The 25,438-nt window shown below is 39.7% G+C and overlaps 1 protein-coding gene across 2 annotated transcripts in view; it reads left to right on the forward strand.

The window, feature by feature from the left end:
- roraa (RAR-related orphan receptor A, paralog a) overlaps positions 1-25,438 on the forward strand; it is a 441,123-nt gene that overhangs the window by 406,452 nt on the left and 9,233 nt on the right. For both annotated transcript variants that reach the window (XM_007246493.4, XM_022672210.2), the window contains 7 exons: positions 8,651-8,736; positions 12,328-12,469; positions 17,422-17,817; positions 19,896-20,017; positions 21,337-21,469; positions 22,963-23,070; positions 25,176-25,286. In XM_007246493.4, coding sequence (XP_007246555.1) covers positions 8,651-8,736; positions 12,328-12,469; positions 17,422-17,817; positions 19,896-20,017; positions 21,337-21,469; positions 22,963-23,070; positions 25,176-25,286 — 1,098 coding nt within the window. The remainder of the gene's footprint in view (positions 1-8,650; positions 8,737-12,327; positions 12,470-17,421; positions 17,818-19,895; positions 20,018-21,336; positions 21,470-22,962; positions 23,071-25,175; positions 25,287-25,438) is intronic.

Raw genomic sequence — 25,438 nt, forward strand, 5'->3', positions numbered from 1 at the left:
TATGTGATACTATACTATATCCAACCATTTAAACCAGTGTAGAATACCAGTGGTTCAATTAGAAACATCTTGTTGCAGTTGGGTAGACAAACCCCCCGACTGGATAAAAGACACATGGTGGACAGAAGAAGCTCAGGTGTGGGCGGAACTGTTTACACTACACAAACAGTTTAAACCACATTTTGATAAGGTAGGTTAGCCTTACCTATCAATAAAAAAAGCACAGACTTAGAAACTCTAAACATGCACTGGACATGCATCCTTTTCTTAACATCCTGCTACTAAACAGAGGCACATTTTAGAGTGTAATACCTCAGCTACAGTCAGCTAACCTAACTTATTAAAGTCACAAAACAATCTTAAGCCCTATCCGGACAGGATTAGTTTCTCAGGGGGACGTCTGTAAGTACTCAGTGATAAAACTCCTGCATCCGGACTGCAATTAAAAAAACAGGAGGACCAGTGAGTTTTTTGGCTTTCTCGGGTCACATGACATAGCGTTCAGTAGCTCCTCCATTTCCACGAAAACATGCACCCAGAGTGTAATTTTGGCAGTGGACAAATAGCTATTTTATTAAGCATGAAATTACCGGAGAACCACAGAGTTCAGCTAAAAACAGTAGGTAATACAGCCTGTAATTTTAATTTAATCTCTGAGGACGTCTGAGAAAAACACATACATGGTCGTTCCGGACGGTAATAAAATCACAGAGGACCTCCCCCATAAAAGAGAAAATGACCCCAGGACCCCCTGAGAAACTAATCCCATCAAGATAGGGCTTAATACAACAAGTACACTTAGGTAACTAGCTAATTGCATTCACAAAACTAATGAATACAGCAGTTGTATAGTTGTAACTAGCCAGATTAACTTCACCCTCAAAATGAACTGATACAGCAGCTACATTTAACTTACTATCTAATTACATTCACAAAGCAAATTAATACTGCTGCTTCACTTGGCCAGCTAGCTAATTACATCCATAAAATGAACTGATACAGCAGCTACAGTTAGCTAGCTAACTAATTACAGTACATCACCTATCATATTTTTTTTCCCCAGTGTAATACTTTAATCTTTAATCCAAAAATACCTTCAAATGTAGCCCCTCACCCGCTGATTTAATGCTATATTAGGCCCAAATGCTGTGATACTATCTATCTATTAATCAAATAAGATATTGTTGTCTATCAAATTTCAGCATTGTTGAATGAAAAATGTCATTTCAGTCTGGCTCCATCACATTGGATAAACAAGCCTAACAAGTACATGTATCCAAGTCAACTCAATTCCTTACAGTTTTATATCGTGGCGACACACTTTAAATTTGAATTATTTTATTGTACACATTCAGCTAAGGGATTTAGCCTATCAGTATATCCTAACCAGAGTTTTATTTAGGTAGCTGTACCTATAAATACACGCTCTGGTAGGACATTTTGACAAGGTAGCACAAATCTACAGAACACCGGCTCAGGCAACCCACATCTCTGCCGCCGCTCGCATTATGCTATGAAATATGACTTCCGCCGGAATTTATGTGCATGAACGATGCGTCGAGCCAATTACAATGGCCTTTTGCTGCACGAGTGACAATTGTGTTCGATGGGCGCAGGAATGGAGCGTCTACTGTAAAGCCACTGGAGAGCATTCTCTCCCATAGGGCTTGATCTGGGGGCTGCATGGAGGACGGAGAAAGCGAGGGAGAGAGAGAGAGAGAGGAATGGAAAGAGGGAGGGAGACAGAGACAGCCAGACAGAGGGGGATGGAAGCGAGAGAGAGAGAGAGAGAGAGAGAGCGAAGAGGAAAGAGACACAGGGCCAGAGAGAAAGAGAGTGGGATGACACGTCACTCTCTCCTCAGGCCTCTCACTCAGTGACCTTGAACTGGGCTCCAGGGAGGCACAGCGGAGCCGAACACTAACGAACTTCTCTCAATCAGCCTTTCTCTCTCTGATGCGTGCTGACCATCCACCAGCCCTTTCGAGGATATGAATGCGATTTCAGCTTTCAGTGCAGATGATGTGGATATTCGCAGTTGGTATCTGTATTTATGTACGTAGAAATTGCAGTAAACGAGTAACTGCCTTTGTCTTGATGACCAAATATATGAAGTATTCATTTACAAGCTATCAAACCAAGCCGAACTGCCTGAATTTTTGCACCAGGAGTTGCCTAAAGTTATCCAAAAGCAGCGTGTAAGACTGGTGGAGGAGAATATGCCAAGATACATTAAACTGTATAATAAAACAATGTTAATTTTACTCACACAAATACCTATAAATAGAAAAATCTGAGAAACTGATTCAGAAACTAAAGTGGTTTCTTTTTTTTTCCACACCTCTATATATTAATCTATAGCATAACATTTTCTACTCTACTCTACTCTAGTCTACTATAGCTTTCTACTATATTTTTGAAGCTTTGTCTTGACTATGACTTATGAAACTGATGTCTTACTCATCTCATCTCCAACTTCCCCAACTCATTTCAAAAGTAGTGGATGGGGCACCATCATTCCAGTTCTCATACTGCTCCAAAACTCCATCCTGGGGGGCTATATACCCCTCTAACCCACATCTTCCATAGCCAGCATCTTGCAAAGGCAGTGTGCACTAATAAAGACACTATTAGTGTAGAAACTAAATCTTGTTATGTTGTGCTCCTTCCAGCTAGCTTAAATCAACTCAGCACAGCAAAAACACCAGAGATAAAACATGGCTATTGGTCAGTTGTTGGGTCCACTGGCACCCAACACACCTAGAGTAAATGGCAGTAGATTAGGTGTAAAAGCTTTCTTGTTCTTTCAGCTTTGATCAGCCCTTCAAAAAGCATTGGTTTGCTTCGTTTGTGTCTGTAGCTTCCTCCAGCCTGCTTCAATCACCCAAGTGCGTGCAGACACACCAGTCTCTACCACAGTCTGTCCACTAACACAGGGCCTCCTGTCAATAGATATTGACGTCTAGATCCACTGTACTTACTCCACCAGGTTCTCTGTTTGATAATCTCTGTGTGAATTCGCTGAAGTGCTCTGACTGCTTAAACCCTACATAGTCTATCTGCTACCCGGTCATCTCCTCAGGGATACTCCGCCTGAGGCTTATCTTATTTGAAAAAAAAAAAACTAAAGTGATTAGCATAGCATTGTTCTTTAAAGTGATTACATATAAGATCGGCTTTTGGTTCCAAAAGGAACTAAATTTTCTCCCTAGTTTAGCCATGGTCCATTCTCTCCCAATAGCTAAATCTTCCCCGTCAAGACATCATGCTACCAAGCTGGAAGGGTGAAGGCTAACACATGCTTCCTCTGAGACACATGAAGTGGCTGTGCAACTTCATGAACTGCCAGTCGCGCAACGTCATTGGACAGTTCAGAGCACTTGGAGGAAAACTGTAACTGCCAAATCTGTTTTCCACTAACAGATGCACGGGTTGGCTAGTGATATAAGAAGCTATGAGATGAGAGGGAGGCGGTGGAATCTGAAGAACCATCACATAACAAAAGTTCTATACCAATCAGAGATTTCTACATCTATATGTCCATTCCAATGACTGTAGAAATTTGTAGACATTTATTTTTTTCAGTGCAGTGCAGTGTATTTCTACTATGTTGCATTATAATTCAGCTAATTCATAATTCATAATCTTGCCTTCTAACAATGTAACAGTAATAATGGTAAAAATTCTAATTGTAATGTTTAAAAAAAAACGTGCCAATAGGAAACAGTCAAAAATATTTTGAAATTAGACATTTCTAAATTAGAAAATAGAAAGACAGATTAAAGTAGAAGAATGAGGAGTAAAATTCGCTGTTTTGTCATTGAAACATATGGAGATGGGCAGAACTACGCATTACATTGGTTCATGCCAAGAAGCATTTAGCACCTTATGGACCTGGCTTGTAATTAATTAACCCAGTGCACATGTGGTTATCTTAAGATGTCCTGAAGTGGCATTTAGTGCTTTGCATCATTGACACTGTGTGTATTTTTATTAAAATGTGCATTACATTAATTGACATAAATTATATTATACAAATATATGGTGATATAAATTTTATTTATATCATCCAGCCCAAGATGTCTGTATGGCAGTTGACTTTGCAGGCTATTTAACACAATAATGAAGAGTATATTGTAACTCTGCTTGTTATGATATACCTTGTAAGCATTTGACAGTGTTTATGGCAGCTCATTTTCTTTGTAGCGCTCTCCTTTCTCCTGCTGAAGAGCTTTTTAGGTGATCGGTTTCGGTTTAGTCTCTCTCTCTAGACAAAAGGAGCACGAAGTGAGTCCAGGAGCTTGCAGAGTGAGCCAGGCCGGAGACAAAGAGCTTTGTGCCCGTTTTCATGTGGAGGCCTGGGGAGAGGGTAGACAGAGAAGGCAGTGTGTTTGCTCTCGGGGCCTCTTCCTACTGTATCCTCCACGCTGGGCACTGAGTCATACACAGGTCGGTGCCTAGTGCGCCATTCGGTCCGCTTCACCCCCTCTGCCCTTGCCTGATGTGGCACACAGTCTGCCTGCTCGAAGATGGAGGGCCCTCTGAGCGGCGCCCAAAGAGATGAGGAAGAGGGAGGCGTTTGCAGAGGCAGCAGACTCTGCCACGGCGGCTTTAGCCCACAGCCTTCAGCCATCGAGCCTGAGTGCCAGGCTTCAGGGGCTGAAGGCTGCAGGCTAAAGCTGCTGTAGCAGAGCCAGCAGTATGTGGAGGTGCTAACCCTTAGGACAATGTCTGTTTTTCAGTCCACAATGTATTCCTACAGCATACATTGTTGTGCTTCACTAGCTAATAGAGGTGTTGCTGTGACTTTTGTGTTATTGAGTCATAGAGCTAATTAAACCTACCTAGCTAGCATGAGCTAATTAGCCAAGTCAGGTAGATGACACATTTCTGAGGTGATATAGCAGAATAATAATGACAAAGACGAAAATCTTTTTTAGACCATTCAGACCTGAATAATGTTCCTCTGTTAAGTAATCAGTAAACAAACTCATTATTTCATGGGAAAAGGGTTTAATCTTCCGCATTAGCTGGGATGCTGCCATGCTTTATACTTCAATGTGCACATTCTATCTTCCAATGCAGTGGGCAGGGCTAATCTGCTGTTTGATTGGCTGATAAATGTCTATTTTGATAGACAATAGGTCCATCAAAATAGTGCAAGTGTACATAAGAACAAAGAAAACACCTGATGTGTATTGCAGTGATCACATGGTTTAAAAGGGTTAAAAATAGTTTTAAAAATATATTTTTATATGAGATATAACAAGATGGGCAAATATTGTTTATATTGTTATAGACTATGTTGCCTTCACCTTTCTCTTCCAATACTGATGCATAGCCGATGGATCTTTCCATCTCTACAAATACAGCTCTAGAAAAAAATTAAGAGCCCAGTTTATGAATCAGTTTCTCTGGTTTTGCTATTTATAGGTATATGTTTGAGTAAAATGGACATTGTTGTTTTATTCTATAAACTACAGACAACATTTCTCACAAATACCAAATAAAAATGTTGTCATTTAGAGCATTTATTTGCAGAAAATGAGAAATGGTTCAGAAATCAATATTTGTTAGAATAACCCTGGTTTTTAATCACAGTTTTCATGCATCTTGGCATGTTCTCCTCCAGCATTCTTACACACTGCTTTTGGATATGCCACTCCTGGTGCAAAAATTCAAACGGCTCAGCTTGGTTTGATGGTTTGTGATCATCCATTTTTCTTTTCAATTTGGTAAAATCAAAGAAACTCATCATTTTTAAGTGTAACAACACACATGACTGTAGAAAATTATGATAATAATCTGGAGAAAAAATCTGCTTTAAAGAACCAAAACAGGCTCTTTTATGGCAGTGCTCCAAAAAGCCCTTTTGTCCAGCTTTGAAATTATTATATATTGCAATATTAACACTGCACTGGTTGCACTTCCAGTGTATTCAAAGCACTGCTTGCACTAAAAATGGCTATAGCACACTACAGACAGCCTTCACTTGAGACACAGCTAATGAGCGGAGGCTGGGAGCCAAAGCCTGAGAGAAGTTCGTGAGGGGGAGGAACGCGGCACTCCACTGCCACCTGCTGGCCGCAATCTGCCAGTACGCCACCCCTCCTGGACCCCAACCACAGCCAGCCTTAATTACTGCATGCTTCAGTTGTTCTAAGTGCATGTCAGAACAAATTATGTAAGTAATGAGGCTGAAAATGCTAAAGGAATAGGAACACACTGGCGCTCTAATGCTCGTGGCGGGAGAACACCAAAACAAACAATCGAGTGCACTGCCCATGCGGCGAGCGCCCACCACACGGAGACAGCACGCGGGGAAAAAAAGGCAGATAATTATACGTTTCTCTTAAAATATTCATTACAGAAGCAGCTCATCAGAGAAAGCTCGGGCTGGAAGGTCTTATTCTGAAGTAATCTGGCTGCACTGTGGCGGTAATCATAGCAAGTCAGACCACTCAGTGGTTATGCAGAGAGGGTTAGTGGATCAGCCTTTATAAAGAGAGAGAGAAAAAGAGTGAGTGTGTTTGTGTATTTGTGTGTGTGCTGTTATTTGTTTTTGTATATTTTCAGGACAGAAAAGCTCTAAAAAAAAAAAAAGCACGGCTGATCTATGTTATCAACAATATGAGAACTAGTACTAGTTTTTATTTTAATAAACCATAAACATGGTTTAGAGGTTAGAAGCTTAGGGTTAGGGTTGAGGGTGCACTGATATTGGAACTATGTAAAATGTATAAATCAAGACAACATCTACATCCACTTGGATTAGTATTACAGAGAAAAATACTTGTTTTTGAGGGCTACAAACACAATAAAAGAAATAAAAAAAACTATTTACTTGATTATTATGCTATATTTGGCGTTTCTGGGGTATAATAAATACATGATCAAAGATTAATATTTTTTTTAATCATCCACCAATACAATTTAGATTTAATTGGGCATCCTATGGTTAGGCTTAGCTTTAGATAGAGGGCTAGGCCTAGAATTTCACAATAGATTAACATGAGAGTGGCATATAAATTGACAATGAAGTGATACCACAAGGGACAGCTTGGGAATGCCCACGTCTGAATAAGTTGTGAGGTGTATTATTATTATTATTATTATTATTATTATTATTATTGTGATTAAGCTTATGGCAAATAAGTACATTAAAATTAAAATAAATTACACAGTGAACTATCATAGGTTGTGCAAACCATAATAGTGATTACCAGATGTACAGAACATTCCAGTTCTGTTACAAAGTATCACACGTTCCTCTGGTCTAGGAAAACATCAAAGAAGGCATTACCACACACAGTGGACAGTGCAGTGGGTGCACTGTTCCTGTTGCTCTACTGTAAAGAGAATGAGAATGCATATGACCCTATGTCCATACATTAAAAAAAAAAAAAATAGCAAAGCTCTGTGAATATATGCGTGTGTGTGTGTGTGTGTGTGTGTGTGAGTGGGTTTCCCCTGGGTGCGCCGTGGGGCTATGACATTATCCAGATGACACAACAGGAGCTTGCGGGCAGCTGATAAAATGGGCCACGGAGGCAAATTTAATGTGAGCAAATGAATTCCGAGCGATTAGATTTATAAGCTCCAACGAAGTATTATAAAGCTACTGTCTTTGTCTGGAGACAGGCGGGTGGCTGCAGGGAGCTTTGGCTCAGGATCTGAGGAAACTGTGGCAGGAGTGCTTTCTGTCAACTAGAAATAAAATGCTTAGGCTACATTAAGCAGCACCTTTTCTCCGCTCTAATCCAACTGAGCACAGAGAATTTGCACGGTCAGGTGTGTTCTGCAGGGTTCAAGTGTTTTCTTTGTGATGTAAATGTGTGGTAACACAGAGCTGGGGGAGCGACACTGATGCTGGAGTTTGAAAGCGGGGATATGCACTGACTGGTCTGTGTTTTAGCTTAGCCCTCTATTGACTGGGAAGGAGCATTGTGGAATTTGTGTTGTCTGAGCCAGTAGATTTATGACAGAGTGGAAATACTAGGCCTTCGGTGCACAGATGTTATTCCAGTGCTATTCTCCGACAAGTACAAGTTTTTTATGTGTTGTTCAATTGCGTTCTCACCAATAAAGTCTTCTCTATCATGGAAAATGTAACTATGGTACTGAGCATAATATAAACCCATACACAACCTATTCGGTGTATACTGTATATTGCTGCAATCTCCAGTATAAATCAGCCTCTCTCACTGTCCACCTGTGCCCCCTTTCCTGTAGCGCAGTGGGACTCGCGGCCTCTCCCAGCAGCTGTACGAGACATTCCATATTCCGTATTCGCTGAAAGGAGTCCAGTCCCGTAGTTAGAAACAATATTAGCCGGTCCGCTCTTGCCTCCTAAAGGCTGGGGTGTGGTTTGTGATGTGGTGTTTTTTACTGTGCTGCTTTCTTCTCTCTCCGTTGCTAACTGACAGTGTTATTGCTGTGGTTTGCAGGGGGTTGTGTTCAGAGTTAAGATGGCCTCCTCTGTAAGGCTTGTAGTTTCAGCTTTCAGCACGTGGCAGGGAAGAGATGCGTTTGAAGCTCCACGCTGTTTCATGTAGCGACACACAGCCGTGGCGGAGGTGTTGTGCTGTGACTGGTGACAGCGGAAGAAAATCCTGACTGTTTCTTCTCTCTTTCTCTTTCTTCTCCACAGCTCAAATTGAAATTATTCCCTGCAAGATCTGTGGAGACAAATCATCAGGCATCCATTACGGCGTGATAACATGTGAGGGCTGTAAGGTAAGCAAGCAAACAAATGTGTGTGGGTGCATGTGTCCGTGTGTGTGTCTGTCTGTGTATGTGGCAAGAAAAAATATTGGAGGGAAAAAATGGAAGAAGATGTAGGTGTGTGTGTGTGTCCCTGTGTGTGTGTGTGTGTGTGTGTGTGTGTGTGTGTGTGTAGGGACATTCACTGTGCAAGCTAAAAAAGCTTTGGATTTTTTATTATAGAAACAGTGACAGTGGTGCTCTGCAAAAGTTTAATCACCTGCACAATTAGGACAGGTGTTTAAACAGGTGTTATTTATTATCTAAACAATTAATGTTGCTCAGTAAAACAATAATAATTATAGAATTAACACAAACCAAGATTTAGATTTTTCTGTATATCTGTATATCAGTTTGGTTAACCATTTGTAGAGGTCTTTTTTATATATTACATGTAGATATCAGCCATTTATTTACTTACCATTACTTTTAGTTATCATTGAATAATAAAATATTTACCTAATATTACATGTATATACCTTCCAGTACTAATTATTTAGTATTGGCTTTATCAGCCAATACACTTAACCTGTTATTAAATGTTGTTATCATCCAATACTATTTTACTTAGTGTTATTTCAGTTATCTTATACTATTGACCTAGTATTGCTTGTAGTTATTATCCATTACTATTTACCTGATATATTTTGTAGTTGTAGTTTTTCAAATTATAAGGAATTGTTATAAATTTCAGTATTTTTTACTGTGTTTATGTTTACTTGCATACATTACAACTATATATAATGCATTCAAATATAGTTTTTTCCTAGATTAATGGCTAAAAGTAAAGTGTGCTTATTTATTGTATGTATAATTAGGTAAATAATGTGCAGGCATAGCACTTTTTGGTTATCTGGGGAAAGTACTTGTGAAAGGTATTTAATTTAGGCAGCAAAATGTATTGCTAAAAAAAAGAAACAAGGCCATTATAATAAACACAAATAATCAAATGATATGTTAGTATATGTGTAACCACTTCAGAACCTCTTCCTCTTGAAGGAAGGCCAAATATTAAGTGCTTCCATCTAGTACTTTACTCATTTAATCAATCCATCATTGAAGTAAATCAGATGATCTGCTAGTGGAAATAAACTTCATTCAGTTACTGTTAAGATTCTGAGAGAAGTCAACCTCCACATTTGTATATATCGTCGCTGTTCAATAAAAAAAACAAATATCTCTCAAACAGCAACTCAAATGACCCTGTTTAGCACTGTTTTTTTTAAGAGTGTGTTTAAGAGAGTATGTTTAAGGCTATTAATATGGCACACAAGACTCCACTGAGCTGATTAAACCACACTGTGATTATCAGGACAAAGTGACTTCTTCTGCAACTTGTTTTCCTTCTGCACTTTTCCGTGCAATGGGCTTTTTTTTCCTGACTTTATCTCTGCAGTTACTCAGTTACTGTCTCCTCGGCAAATAAAACCATCAAAAGTGCAGCGCTTTGAATTATAGCGCATCGTTAGCTGTTTTGCTACACTGTTGAGTATTTTTTTTCTTCTTCCCTTTTTTTATGTGTTTGTTTCAAACATGCCATCCACTCAGCAGAGGGAATTATATGCTTATTGTGTATTCTTGTATGCCACTTGTCACTTGGGCTGGTTGTTAGTATTCTACAGGCAGGCGTTGCAGAGCGTAGCAGAAATGAACAAACGCTGGGGTTCGACTATTTTTGAATGAAAGACAGACTCCCTGTTCAGCATCTCGCTCACTCGCGCAGTCTGGCGAAGAGGGAAAAAAATGTACAAGCCTGAAGAATAAACTGCTGAAATGTATCTTTAATGATTGCTAATTACTTTGGGCAGAGAGGCATTTAATGATATGTGCGAGCACACCGCTCCGGCCCATAAATCATAGCATTATTAAGGAGTGCCGCTTGTCACCGGCAGTCCTACCCCACTTTCATAATGGCTGCCATTAGAAAGCAACTTGGCAGCTGTCAGCTGTTTTCTTGTAATTAAACAGCCAAGGAGCAACTAATTAAGACATATGTGTATCGAGCAGTGGAGTGGGGTATGTTAATGGTGTGCTGGAATCAATTCATTAAGTAAAAGGGATGAGGTATCAGCTCAGTGTGGCTGCACTCTCTCTCTCTCTTGCTGTCTCTCTCCATCTATGTCTCTCTCCCGCGCTCTCTGTCTCTCGCAAACACCCACAGCTTTTGGACTCTGTTATTCGACTCCTAATAGCCGTGCCCAAACTCACCATTATTTACAATCACAGCCTCGCAAATAGTGGCAGGGAGTACGGCGCATTAGCTAAGCGGCTTTTATTACAGCCCCTTCACCAGTAATGCAGAATTATAGAAAACAGGTTCGCTAAGTGGGCGTCCCCTGATAAACCAGTGATTTCATCCGTGGGATTTGGAGTTTACAGAAGTGATCTCACCCCTGAACCTTGTGCTTATGTTTATGACATCGCTGGTTACTGTACGCTCGTAAAAACACAGGTTTCTAAATGACTCTTGGCCCTGGTTACACTCTAAGCAGAAAGAAATCTGGATAAGACTGGGAAGAAAAGGAGTATTTTGGCTTATAACAGTGGTGGGTTCCTTCTCAGTGCTGTACCGAATTTCTTGTTTAAAAGAACATATAATCGTTCATGCAGAAATCTTGTATCTCAAATATGGCAACTTTACAGGAAAATAAAAAAAAACATAAAAATAAAAATAATTTCAGAGCATTTCTGTTGGGCTGTTCATCGTGGATAAGTAAAAACATAAAGATACATTCCAGTGACATGCTAAGACTGTATTGTGTGATTTGTATGACACTGCGCTGTTCTTTAGAAATAGGATGTTCCATCCATCTATCTTCTATTATCAGGCCTCGCTCAAACTCCCAACAATTCACATCACCTTGCTCTGAGCATACTGGCCAGTTTTAAGCAGTACTCACAAGATAACACCTCACAACTTATACAGACGTGTGTTTCGAAGCTGTTTTCTGTTTAAGTAACATTTCATGATCATATTGCATGATTTCTCTTACTTTTTGGCTTATTAGTGTAAGAATTACTCTTGTCAAACAGTGAAAAATTGCATTTATATCCTGATTGTCACACAAAAAAAAGCCTTGTTTCTCTATTTGTTGCAGTTTACCAATTTTGTATAATTTGAATCTGGCTTTTCTCTATTTTCTACCAAAATGTCACAATAAATAGACCAACATGAAGTTTTTTCCTCCTCCTGTTAAGATACTATTTTGTAGATACAAGATTTTGACAGAGGTTTCCCTCATGAATGACCATGAACTATGAGGCATTTAAGCACCACTGCACTGAATACACTTTTACAACATAAAAATCATTAGTTGCTATAGATTATTAGTATTATTCTTCACACTGACTAAACTTTAAAAGATTAATCTACTAAAAGGTTCTCCAGGTGTAAAACACCATCCCAACAACCCTTTGCAGCACCTTTATTTTTCAGAGTGCTTTTCCCTCAATTGAACAATTTCTACGAGTGTTTACTTTCTGTGTGACAGAGCATGCAGTCATGCACCATGGAGTCTTGAGTTTTATAGCCTCTGTCTCTCTTTCTGTCTGTTTCTCCTGCAGGGTTTCTTCAGGAGGAGTCAGCAGAGCAATGCTGCGTACTCGTGCCCACGTCAGAAGAACTGCCTGATCGACCGCACCAGCCGAAACCGCTGCCAGCACTGCAGGCTGCAGAAGTGTCTGGCCGTGGGCATGTCACGGGACGGTGAGTTCTGGGCTGGTGCGGGCACAGCCACTCTTTTAAGCAGGGATTTAAGGCCATGCTAACATGAGCTGGAAAAATATATGACACAGAATGTGTACACGACTTGTTGGCAGCGCAGGGTAACTACGTCTTACTCCACATAGAGACTTGCTGTCTTAAGCCGCAGTCTTAAATCTCAGTTAGCACTGGCAGTGAGAAAAACATCAATGTCATCATTTAAAACAAGTAAAAATATTAATAATGAATAAATAATCTAGCATCACATAACACCGTATACTAGAATAGGTCTAATAATAATTTATAGTTGTATTACTTACAGTACAGAATATAAATCAAGCATATATTTTTTTTCATTAAGTCTATATGTGTGTTAGGTAATTAATTAATTATGTATTTACAGACAAGTAGTCTTGAAAACTGCAAATCTAAAGACCCAATTTTCAAAAATATTTTTCCTTGTTTTATAATTATCTAGTTTAAATTATCTAGTAAAAATATTTACAGACAAGTACATAAGCAAAATAAAGTCTTGATAACTTTACGCCTATTTTTTTCTTTTTTACTTATGATAGATAGATTGGATTAAAAAACATTCTCTGATACATTGGCTTTTATCCACATTTTGCTCAATTACTTGAATTAAACACTTTAAATAATTTTAAATGAAACAAGTTTTAACACTAATAAAACATCTCAGTGATTAACTAGTATAACCTGTGTGTTTAATATGTGCAAAGTTTCACAAAGCATTAAACCATTAAGAAACTTTTCTCTGGAAAATTCAGTACACACGACTCCAGAGGAGTGTATTTTTTACTTTTCTGCTGCTCCAGAGTCTACTGCATCATTTCTTATTCAGTACTGGCTGCTTTTGGAAAGCAAACACCGCTTTCCTCCAAGCCGGTGACAAGATCAATGGCCAGGCACTCAGTTTCCTGAGTTAGGTCTTGTGTGGGACTTCGGGGCATGACCAATTCTGAGCGGAGAGAGGGTGACAGCAAGTAGCTTTTATTAAATGACTGTCATTAGGAAGGCTCATTAAAGCCAACGCAGGTGAGCAGCATTAACGAGAGCACAGGTGAGAGCGTGTGTGTGTGTGCGCAGGTGTGTATGCGGAGGCCCCCTGCAGGGCCTCTGGCTGGGCTGTGTGACTGTGGCCCGTAACAGGAGGCAGTAATCAGGCCAGGCCATCAGAGTCTGCTGGGCTGCTCTCTCACACACAACCAGGACAGGCAAGGTGACTTCTGACTTCACACAGACGGGCGCTCACTAGCCCCCATCTGCCTTCTACTATCTCATACGCATGCATACACACACACACACACACAAAACACTCGCAAATTTCTTTATTTAGGTCCGCAGCTGAATTCCGAATACATACCGAAGAGACCAACCTTTTGCTTAGAACTTTATCTTTATGCTGGTTGGGAGCAAATTAAAAAGATCTCTGGGAATTCAAACAGCATTGCTGAATAGCTGAGACAGGACACTGTATATATATATACGGTATGTCTATTTTAGGCATATAGCTGATTAAGATGCACTTATTACCAACACAGGTGTACAGTTGCACTCCACACCTTGTATACCCTCCATTAAAAAAAAAGAAAGCAATGCCAATAGAATGGGATGCACTGAGATTGTGATTATTATTATGATTATCTGAACGTGAGCCTTCTCGAACATCACAATCCCTTGGACAAAGTTCTGGCTAGAGGTGTATAAAACCACCCAGCATTGAGCTGTGTAGCAGTGGTATTGTGTTCTCTGGAGTGATGGAGCACATCACATCTAATTCCTCTGAGATGAGGTAGACTGGCTTAAATGAGCTGAGACTGATCACCTAACATCAGTACCTGACCCTACCAACGCTTCTGTGACTGAAAGCTAATCAAATCCTCACAGCAATGTTTAAAAATCGAGTGTAAAACCTTCTTAGAAGAATAGAGGCTGTTGTAAGAAAATGTAAATCATGTATTTTTGTAATATAATAATAACAACAAAAACCTTTTTTTTTTCCTCACCAATTTATACAGTCAATTACCCAACTCATTCATTAGGACTCCCCCTATCACTATTAATGCCCCGACACCAGGAGGGTGAAGTCTAGCACATGCCTCCTCCGATACATGTGAAGTCAACCACCTCCTCTTTTCAAACTGCTAATGATGCAGCATTGCCGAGTAGAATCACAGTAGAGCACCTCTTTTTCCATACATCAGCTCACAGATGCTTCACTCCCTTTGGAGTAAAGTGGGGAAAGAGCGCCATCTACACATCCAGAGAGAGCAATGCTAATTGTGCACTCTCAGGGATCCAGTAGCTGATGGCAAGCTGCATGAACAGGATTCAAACCAGCGACCTCCTGATCATAGTGGTAGCACTAAGAACGCTGGACCACTCAGAGCCTTTACTCTAAACATTTTAATGAATAAACAAAATGTATTTATCATCTAAATTACATCTTCTAAATATCGAAGATGTCAAAAAAAACAGTTTCTAGACAGGGATTAAGCCTAGTTTTGGACTACACTGCAAATCAAATTGAGATTTACTGTGCAAAGGAAAATACAGTCCTTGTAAGATAAACCGACCCTTAGTGACCTTACCACATACTGTAGTGCACACATTTATATTTTATATGGACAAAAGCATTGAGACATCTGCTTTTTCATTGTTTCTGTCAGAATAAAGGGTATTAAAAGAGAGTTTATCCTGCCTCTGTTGAAGTAACTACTCTCTACTGTCTCTAAACTCTGTCCAGGAAAGACTTTTTACTATATTTTGGAGCATTTAAGGATTTGGTTGCATTCAAGATGAAACAAGAGCATTACTGTGGTCAGAATTGATAATCAACACCCCACCTCATACACAACCCCTCATGGATGGACATAGAATGTTTTTCTTCAACTCTACCATCTCTACCTCCTTTCCAAAAGAAAAAAAAAGCTCTGTCTGTCTTTGTTCTTTTGATTACACAGCCAGGCTCTTCACTGGCACCTTTATTACTCCTCCACTTTGGCCAAGAATATAAATCCAGGCTTATATATTCAAGCCCTGCTCTCATTTTCTCTCTTCTGTCTGTGCTTATAGATCCCATTTCTGCTCTCCGGCTCACAGCCAGTGCTAAACTCCCTCTCCAGCACATTAGCAAGAACTTTTCCTCCTTACATTCTGAGTAGTCCAAGTCAGTTATCTCTTGCTTATCAGAGAAATGACACAATGAGTTAAAGTGATGGTGTGGAACCATCTCTCACCCTTACAGATACTAATAATAGATTTGTTCAGATATGAGACTGAAACACTGGAATGTACTTTATCACCACAGATGTAACAAAACGTATTTATCTGACATTGAGATGTTTTACATGTTTAGCCCTCTGTGTATCAGTAGTCCAGAGGCCAATGATTAATAAGTGGTATTTTATGCAAGTCCTCACTTGAACCCGATGAGCTCCAGCCTTCTTACCAGTAATCTAATATCTTATAATTCAGCCCAGTCTAAAAGCCTGGTCCAGTGGCTGGCAGGAGCGGTGGTAGCTGTTCTGTGCTCCATATCTCTCTGCTGTTTACTGGGCTTGTACATGTTCACTGCACCTTGTGCCTTGTCTTGTTCTCTCTGAGTCATCCTGGCTGGGCCTGTTGGCCCTGTCTTAATCTGACAGGTAAGAAGCAGTGGAAAGTTAATGCTGTAAGGATGTCAAAGTGGGGAAGCATTTTACACCCATTACTCTCCTAATGCTCCGGGAGAGAACTCATTCCTGCTGGGCTGGCCATTCTCACACTGCTGCTACATTAAGCTCCCTGTCTAAGGGCTCTGTCCCAGAGGAAAAAGAGACAAGTTAACTTGTTAGTTCTCTGATTTCCGTGGTAAACGAGTGCTGTCATGTAGCCGTGCATCTCCAGTTTATTCCAATAAAATTTTGGGAAGTGTAGTCTTCAGAATGCCAGTTTTTCATTTTTGCAGTATGCTAAAAGCATTTATTTCCTAATATTCAATATATACTCTTAAAAATAATAATGGTGAAATAAAATGTTCTTTAAGCTAAGCTATAGAAAAACAAATTGCATAAATGTGACCGAACCACTAAAAAATGGGTCTAAACACCTAAATATGGTTCTTCTATGGCATTGCTTAAATCATTTTTGGTCCCATCTTTATTTTGAACTTTTAATTTGAAACAATATTTTTTTTAAGTGCCCAAAAGTAATCTCAAAACATCTCTATCTCTGTTTCTTCCATGCAATAAAAAAATAATTGTACTTTGCAGTATATAACCATAACAAGCCATTGTGTATCTGAAACGAAAGCCTTATTATAAGCAATTTCTATTAGTGAGCTATATATTTTAGTCCATTTATTGTGAAATTCTCACACAATGTAAAAAGACTGAAAATGAAAATCCAACAAAAGGAAAAAAAAGAAAAGTAGAATATGAAATCATAGCTTAGCATTTTTGGTTTTATTTCCTAATATTTCAATGCATACTTTTAAAACAATAATAAAGATGTAACAAAATGTTCTTTAAGCAATACCATAGAAAAACAAATTGCATAAATGTGACCTAACCACCAAAAAATTGGTCTGTGTAAAGCCATTGTATATCTGAATGAAAGCCTTATTATAAGCATATTTTTATTCAGCTATCTCTCTTAGTCCATTCATAGTAAATTGTTCACACAATATAAAAAGGTGTAAAAGAAGACTATTCAACAATAGTTTAGAATTTTTTTTTATTTCCAAATATCCACAAAAAAATGGGTCTAAACACCTAAATATGGCATTTTTTCTGATATTTATTTTAAAGAATATCATTTCAAACTTTTGGATTGAAACCACAAATTGTTTTAAGTGCATATACATAATGGCCCCCAAACAACTAAGAGAGAAAAAAAGAGAGAACTTTAGCAATGCGTTTTCCTGACAAGAGTGTGTTCTCTGCCCTCCACAGCGGTGAAGTTCGGTCGCATGTCCAAGAAGCAGCGGGACAGTCTGTATGCAGAGGTGCAGAAGCACCGGCTCCAGCAGCAACAGAGGGACCACCAGCAGCAGCCCGGTGAGGCCGAGCCGCTCACCCCCACCTATGGGCTGTCAGCCAACGGCCTGACCGAGCTGCACGACGAGTTGAGCGGCTACATGGACGGACACACGCCGGACGGCAGCAAGCCCGACTCAGGTGTCAGCAGCTTCTACCTGGACATCCAGCCCTCACCCGACCAGTCCGGCCTGGACATCAACGGCATCAAGCCTGAGCCCATCTGCGACTTCACGCCCGGCTCAGGCTTCTTCCCCTACTGTTCCTTCACCAACGGCGAGACTTCACCCACCGTCTCCATGGCTGAGCTAGGTAAGAGCCTGTTCTCTCATTATTTCACTGCAAATGAAGGAGATAAAAGATATTTAGAGATTTACTGATTGTACTGATGGTACAATCAGTAAAACTGATTGAGTGTTTGTTCCATTTGCAATTGGAACTCTCAGTATAAAGTCCAATATGCAGAGGTGTTGAGACAAGTTAAGGAACCGTCATTAGACTATATGGTTGCCAGTGTAATTAGGTCCTTGCTGTTTGTTTATGATGTGTTTATAGAAGTAAATTAGCCAGATGGATTCTGAAGTTAAATACTGCAAAAATAATACAGATTTACCAATGCTGCACAGTACAGATAAATAATCACCCACAAAATACCACTAAAGATCTTCTTAAAGCAGCTTAAAGAAGTGGAATGTCAATCACCTGGCCTCAGCCCAACTGAGCATCTTACTGAAGACAAAACCGAAAGCAGAAAGACCCACAAACAAGCAGTTTATGTTCACAAACTGAATATAGCTGCCGTAAAGGCCTGGCAACGCATCTCTTGGGAGGACACTGAGCATTTGGTGATGATATCCGCGGGTTCCAAACTTCAGGCAGACACTGACTGCACAGTATCTCCATCCAAGTATTAAACAAATAATCCTCATATTTATAGTTGTGTTAGTTTGTCCAATTACTTTAATCAGCCTGTGAAAATGGCTTAAAAAACGATTAAACCTTTGAACTTAAATTCATGTTAGTGGATTCTTTTTAAATCAATTGTGGTGGTATCCAGGGGCAAAATTACAAAACTTGTCACAACTGTCCAAATACTTGTCTAAAAGGACCTGACTGTATGTAAGGGACATATAAAAGGGCTGCAATGATTAGACGACCCTTAGTTGATTAATCTTTCCAAATCAAGGAAGCATTAGAAGTTCATCATTTTAATTCCACTGGCATTTATTTGTGTATTTTGTACTTTTCATTTTTGTTCTATTACTGTTTATTACATTTATAAATACACTTAAAAAAAAATGTGTCATTTTAAAAGGTACAAAATCAACTGATTTGAATCGCATCAATTGCTTTAGTAATTTTTTGTACTATGAAAGAAGAAATCATTTGTTGCACTGGTTGAACTTCTAATGGAAAAATAGTGGTTGCTCTGTGATGTGGCCAGTGTGAGAGGACACTAGAGAATCCATAGTGATTTGATTATGCAATTAATCGAGTAATCATTGATAGATTAATCGACTGTAGATAGATAATGATTAGTTGCAGCTATACTGTGGCTGCGGTCAGGATCGTGGGATTACTGTTAGGGGGTTGCTGTGTTGGGGGTGGGAGATGGGGAAGAACTCAACCGTGGGGCAAATGACACAAAGGTGGCTTAAAATAGCAGGAGGTTGGAGACTCATCTCCGAGACTCATTAAAAGTGCCTCTTTTTTGTAATTAGTTTCCATTAATTAGGGCCAATCAGGATCCAGCAGGGCACGCATCGAGGGAAATCATTTTTTTAGGTTCCCCTTGTGCTCTGGGACTCCTTATAACAGATGTGTTTTCAACATGATTGGATTTTTATACTTTGTGTTTTTTTTCCCCTTTTTCTTATTGAAAGCAAATGTGACCTTTGTTTCCGAGGCTGATGCACATATATTCTTCTCTTCTTTTAAAACACACACAAGAACGAACACCCCCACACACACACACATATATACAGACAGATACACACAAACACACATACAGAAGAGCACACAAAAGCATCCATAAAATATTCCACTTCTTAACCACGGGCTTCATCCTGGAGGTGGTAGAGGAAAATGTCAACAAGCTTCTAAATCAAATTTAAAGGGAAAACAGCAATAACACACGTCCATACTTAAAGCAGGCTGTTGTTAGATGGTGTGGGTAAACCTCTGCCTGAGTGTCTCTGCAACAATACACCATTCTTCAGCTAAAATCACCCTCTCTGTATTGGCAAATTGGATAAAAGCACAGTCAGTGCCTAGGACGTATAGAGTGCAACATCTGTGCGTCCGCACAGCCTCCGTGTGTGTTTGTGAGCGTGTTTGTGTGTGCTCGTGCGTGTCTGAGTGTTTGACGCTGTGCCGCTTGCCCGTTGCAGAGCATCTGGCCCAGAACATCTCCAAGTCCCACATGGAGACGTGTCAGTATCTGAGAGAGGAGCTGCAGCAGATGACCTGGCAGGCCTTCTTGCAGGAGGAGATGGAGAGCTATCAGAACAAGGTAACACACTCTCCCCTACTCATCCCCTCCTACATACACACCTCCTCGGGTACCCACTTCTCGTCAGTGGTTGCGCTGGGCTTTCAGGAGTTTCTGGTTTACTTTTTGTTTCAATTATTAAAGATCTTCTCATACTACAGTCAAATAAACTGGGTTACAGCATCACATCAATAACGTTATAACAAAGAACCAAATATAAGCAATTTTATCTATTTCTGATATGTATTTGATTAAAGAAGGCATGTTAGGCATGCAGTCTTTGCTTCTTTAGTGTTGCAATGAAGTTAATAGCAAAAAAAACCTAATAATAAGGTGACCACATTTTAGTTTTTAAACAAGAGGACACTGAAGGCAGAAGCATCCGCTGTGGTGAATCTTGTGGCCTGGGGGTTTCAAAAAGGCTACAACTATGTTGTAGGACCGTGGTCATATGTGTGTGAGGGTGTGAAGGAGTTAAATACCTTTAATACATACCAGTAAACAAGTACTTTTACCAAGACTAATAAATAACCTTAATATACTAGTCTGCTTACATTCCAGCTTGAGTCAAAAGCCCTATCCAGACGGATATTAGCTTCTCGTGGGACGTCTGTGAAAAATATATTTCTACTCAGTGATAAAACTCTTGCACCCACACTGCAATTTAAAAAACAGGAGGACCAGTGAGTGTTTTGGCTTTCTTGGTCACATGACATCGCGTTCAGTAGCTCCTCCATTTCCACTTGTCGCTGTGTTAACGTGGATCTCCATGGAAACGTGTGCCCAAAGTGTAATTATGGTGCGTGGCAGTAGACAAATAGCTAAACTAAATAGCTAACTAAAATTAACGGAGGACCACAAAGGAGTTTAGCGAAAAATAATAGGAAATTCAGCCTGTAATTTAATTTATTTTACCATTTTAAATCAACATATTATTATCTCCAGATTGTTGTTATTAATTAGTCATTTAGTTTGAATGTAAATCTGCAGATCTTCATATACTTATCAAGCCAGGATGTAAATAAATCACTTATTCAAATAGAATCTTACACACAAATACAATAGCACATACACAAAAAAACATCCCTAAGCAGACAAGCCCTACTTTCCTTTAGCTTGTGATTATATAAAGTAACAAATATTTTATACATAAAGCAAACACACTCTCCATATAACTCTGAAAGCACAGATTACAGGAAAAATGTGTGCTGGCTGTTATTTACACGTTATTAAAGTGTTGATGTGAAAGATTCTGTATGTAAAACCTTTAAACACAGTAAGTGCATAAAGAAGGTAATCAGATACACGGTGTTTTTTCTTTTCTGTTCTCCTTTTTCCAGCCCAGAGAAGTCATGTGGCAGTTGTGCGCCATTAAAATCACAGAGGCCATCCAGTATGTGGTGGAGTTCGCCAAACGCATCGACGGCTTCATGGAGCTTTGTCAGAACGATCAGATCGTGCTGCTCAAAGCAGGTATGGTATTTTGGTGTGTGTGTGTGTGTGTGTGCTTTACATCGCTGCTGGCTTAGCCAAGACAAATCGACACTACAGACTTAAAAAAAAGAGTTTGCTGTAAGCTAATGCCTTCATGTTTTTAAAGATATTCATGAACCTGTTTAAATTATAAACATTTATTATATAACATTACATTTATAACATTTATTTAACATGTATTATTAATTTTATTATATATATATATATATATATATATATATATATATATATATAAAGTGTATCTCTCAATATATTGTGAATTTCATCTGTTCTTATAAAAACACATTGACCAACTGCACATTTTATTATAGGCAATGTAGGAAAAAATCACTTATTTAATCATGTATAAATGTATTAAATAACTGTATTATTGTGTTTATGAATCTGCTACTAATGCATTTTATATGTCTGTAAATATGATAAATATTGTGTATCATAAAAATGTCTTTAAATATCGTGATACAATATTTTTTACCACATTGTCCTGCCCTAGTATAGATATACTGTTGCACAGAAATTCTAAAATTCTCTTTACTTTAAATGGAAGTCAGTGTAGAAGTGTACAATAGAAGATTTCTATTGGTTTATTTATATTTAAACTTGTAAATAATGGAAAAAAAAACTGTTGCCTGATTTAAATTGCGCCAAAATAGTGATATCTTGGTAATACTGAGAACTTATTTCTAGTTCCAATTTACACTGATTTCTTTTGTAATTCTATATTAAGAATGTTTAGTTTGAGGTAGTAAAGTGTGTGAGCTTAGCTGTACTACACAGACATGCTGCACACAGTATATATAACTAGAACATGAAACACATACGAAACGGTATTCTCCAGTTTGAGCTTCCCCCCTCTGTAAAAGATCGGACAAACTGCTCTTCGATGCACAAACAAATCCTGAAGCTGTGCACTCCCTCCGTGTGCGCCTGCCTGTTATTTGTGCAAGCTCTGCCAATATTAATAATGACATTCTGACAGGGATCCCTCGCCTGATGTGACATTCTAAAGCAGTGGCATCTCCCTAAAGCTCGGTAATGGCTTCCATTACGGCGTGTTTATCCTCTAATCCAGTTCTCAGTGAGCACTCTTCAGCGGAATTACATCTCCCACTCACAACAACAATACAACAGCCCACCTGAGTCACACACACACAGGAATGCAAACACACATACGGTACACACGCACAAAGGGAGATCACAGTCGGCGTGGAGGCGTTTCTGTTGTTATATGGATTTCTTTGGATTACATACTCCCCGTTTCAGTGATGGTGATATGCTTTTTAATTTAAGACACGTTTAGTGGGGCTCATAAAGGAAGAGGAGGAAATCTGCAGGTTATCAAACAGCCTTGACAATAACAGCCAAAACCAAAGAGGGAGAAAGTATGAGTCAGAATTTCATGGCAAAAATGCTGTCTGTGATGTTTCTCTCAGCTTGGAAAAATCTCACGCTTGTCTTTTCTGGCTCTCTAGGCTCTTTGGAGGTGGTTTTTGTCAGAATGTGCCGTGCCTTTGACCCCCAGAACAACACAGTCTATTTCGATGGAAAGTATGCTGGTCCTGATGTGTTTAAGTCATTAGGTGAGTAGAAGACAGCATCATGTTTTGTGTTCCCCCAAACTCCTTCACTTTAGCTGCAGCTCTGAGTGTGTTTATGCTGTCGGTCTTTGTCTGTCAGGGTACAGACACTGTGCCAGAAGGCTCTGGAGCAGTGCCTTTTGGCATCTCTTTATTTAAGGAGTGTATGTTTCCTATTCTCTTTGTGATTTTATCATCTGGTCTTGCTTTGTTTGCAGCTCCAGGCCTAAACCCATTATGGGTGATGAAAAGAAAGCATAATATTGTTTGCCTACCTGAGAAATTGTATTTGCTTAACTTTTATCAACACCAGTCCCTACCTGTTAAAGTTACCATGTTAGAAACAAACATGGCCATTGCACAGCGGTACAATATCATTTAAACCTCTGCTATCGATTATCATTTCAAAGGCAGCCCTTTAAATTAAGGTCAGAAAAAATTATGGGCTGGGGGGGTTCAATGCAAATCTGAAACCCCCTACATTGCTTCGTATCTCAACTAAGTCAGTACAATCAATAATACCACAGTTAATTCTGACCCTGCAATGTGACCGGCTGAGAGGCGTTCTATAAGTGCTGTTATCAGCCGGTAATACACTGTAACCGAAGCTCTTATAGAATGTATTACTCCCCCACAAACAGGTAACCTAGCAACGATGCAGCGCTTACAAGCCAAACAGCGAAGCTACAAACAGAGCAGCAGTGGTACTATTTTAACTCACTAACTCATTTTATAACCAAGCAGATCATACTTTCTCGTCCTCTTTAACTCAAAATCTTTCAATAAACAGCAATAATGGAACTGGTATAATCGCAATAAGAAACACAAGGTTTGTGCTATAATGTGTAAGACAGGTACTGCTGTGCTGATCTACAGTACCCGGCCTGCGGGCGCATACCTACAATTGCAGCACATTAGTGCCAATGTAACACGTTATAGCACAAACCTCAAGTCTATTATTATTATTATATGTATTATTAAGTATGCAGTAGAAAGTATGCACTAGAAAGGTTGTTTCCAGGCTGTTTTATTGCAAATATATTTAGTAGAAAGCTTAATAAATTGGCTGCCTTCAGTTAGATTAAGACTAAACCATTAAAATAAAAATAAAAATGTTTTTCTCTCAGAATTTGCCAAAAGACTGAATAAAACACAGTAAAACACATTGAAACCGCTCCATATATCTCTTATACCTGTTAATGTTGAGCCTGGCCAGATTCTTTCAGGCTGTAGCTGAGCCTTCTGTTTTCTTTGTGTCTGGAAAAACCATAAGCAAGATTGAGTGGCCACTGGGGGACTTTTATCAAGCCTGCAATCCATACAGCCATAATCCAGGCATTGGATTTCTCTAGTGTAAGCAAATAACATTTATGTTTGAATGCCATGACATTAGTAAAATCCCTTCACTGTAGTTCCTTATGCGCATCCGAAGCCTTTTGAGCCAGAAAGCTGTCCAAATGCCAGAATGAATACAAATTTGAGGGGGGAGAAGAGCGGGAAGTGTGTGCATGCATGTGTGTGTGTATGTGTGTATGTGTGTGTGTGTGTTGTTTATATTAAGGAATCACAGTGTGTGCATTTGTGTGGGCGTCTTCAGTGATGTAGCAACAATAGCGTCTTATTCAGTGTAATGCGTGTGGCACCTTCAACAAGCCAGCCTCTGTCCTGCAGTGCTCTACACCGAGCAGCAGACTGCAGGCTTCTGCTGCTCCTCTGCCATGGAAATGACTCTGCATGCTTGCGTGTCTGTGTGTGTGTTTGTGTGTATCGGTGTGTGTGTGTGTGTGTGTGTGAACCCCTCCAGTCATTGATTTTACTAAAAGTCTCGTTAGTGACCCCAGTCATGGTTGCATAACAGCACTCATCTGCCAGAACATGATTAGTGTGTGACGGGGAGAACAGGGAACAAAGGCCTTCAGTAATCTGGGTGCCGCTATTGCCTCTCGCCGTGTTGCAGTTGAGAGGGAGGGTGTATATGTGTGCTGGTGTGTGTGAGTGTGTGTGTTTATATCTTTCCTGTGCTAAAGATCAAGTGTGTGCTTGACACCTTTGTCTGCATCTTCCCAACCACCCCCCCCCCCCCCCCCCACCCCTTCTACCTCTGGCAGGCTGTGACGACTTGATCAGCTCTGTCTTCGAGTTTGGGAAAAACTTGTGTTCTATGCACCTGTCTGAGGACGAGCTCGCCCTGTTCTCGGCGTTCGTGTTGATGTCTGCAGGTAGGAGCACAGCTAACAGCAGCTGCCGAGTTCTGAAGCAGTCAGATAGAACCATTCCCCCTGTTTTTACACTCACACACACATACACACACACATATACTACAGGCATGCTTTTTTCTTTTTTCATATTCAGTCTAATCTATTCCCAATTG

This window comes from Astyanax mexicanus, chromosome 2 (assembly GCF_023375975.1).
Source record: "Astyanax mexicanus isolate ESR-SI-001 chromosome 2, AstMex3_surface, whole genome shotgun sequence".
Classification (NCBI taxonomy): domain Eukaryota; kingdom Metazoa; phylum Chordata; class Actinopteri; order Characiformes; family Acestrorhamphidae; genus Astyanax; species Astyanax mexicanus.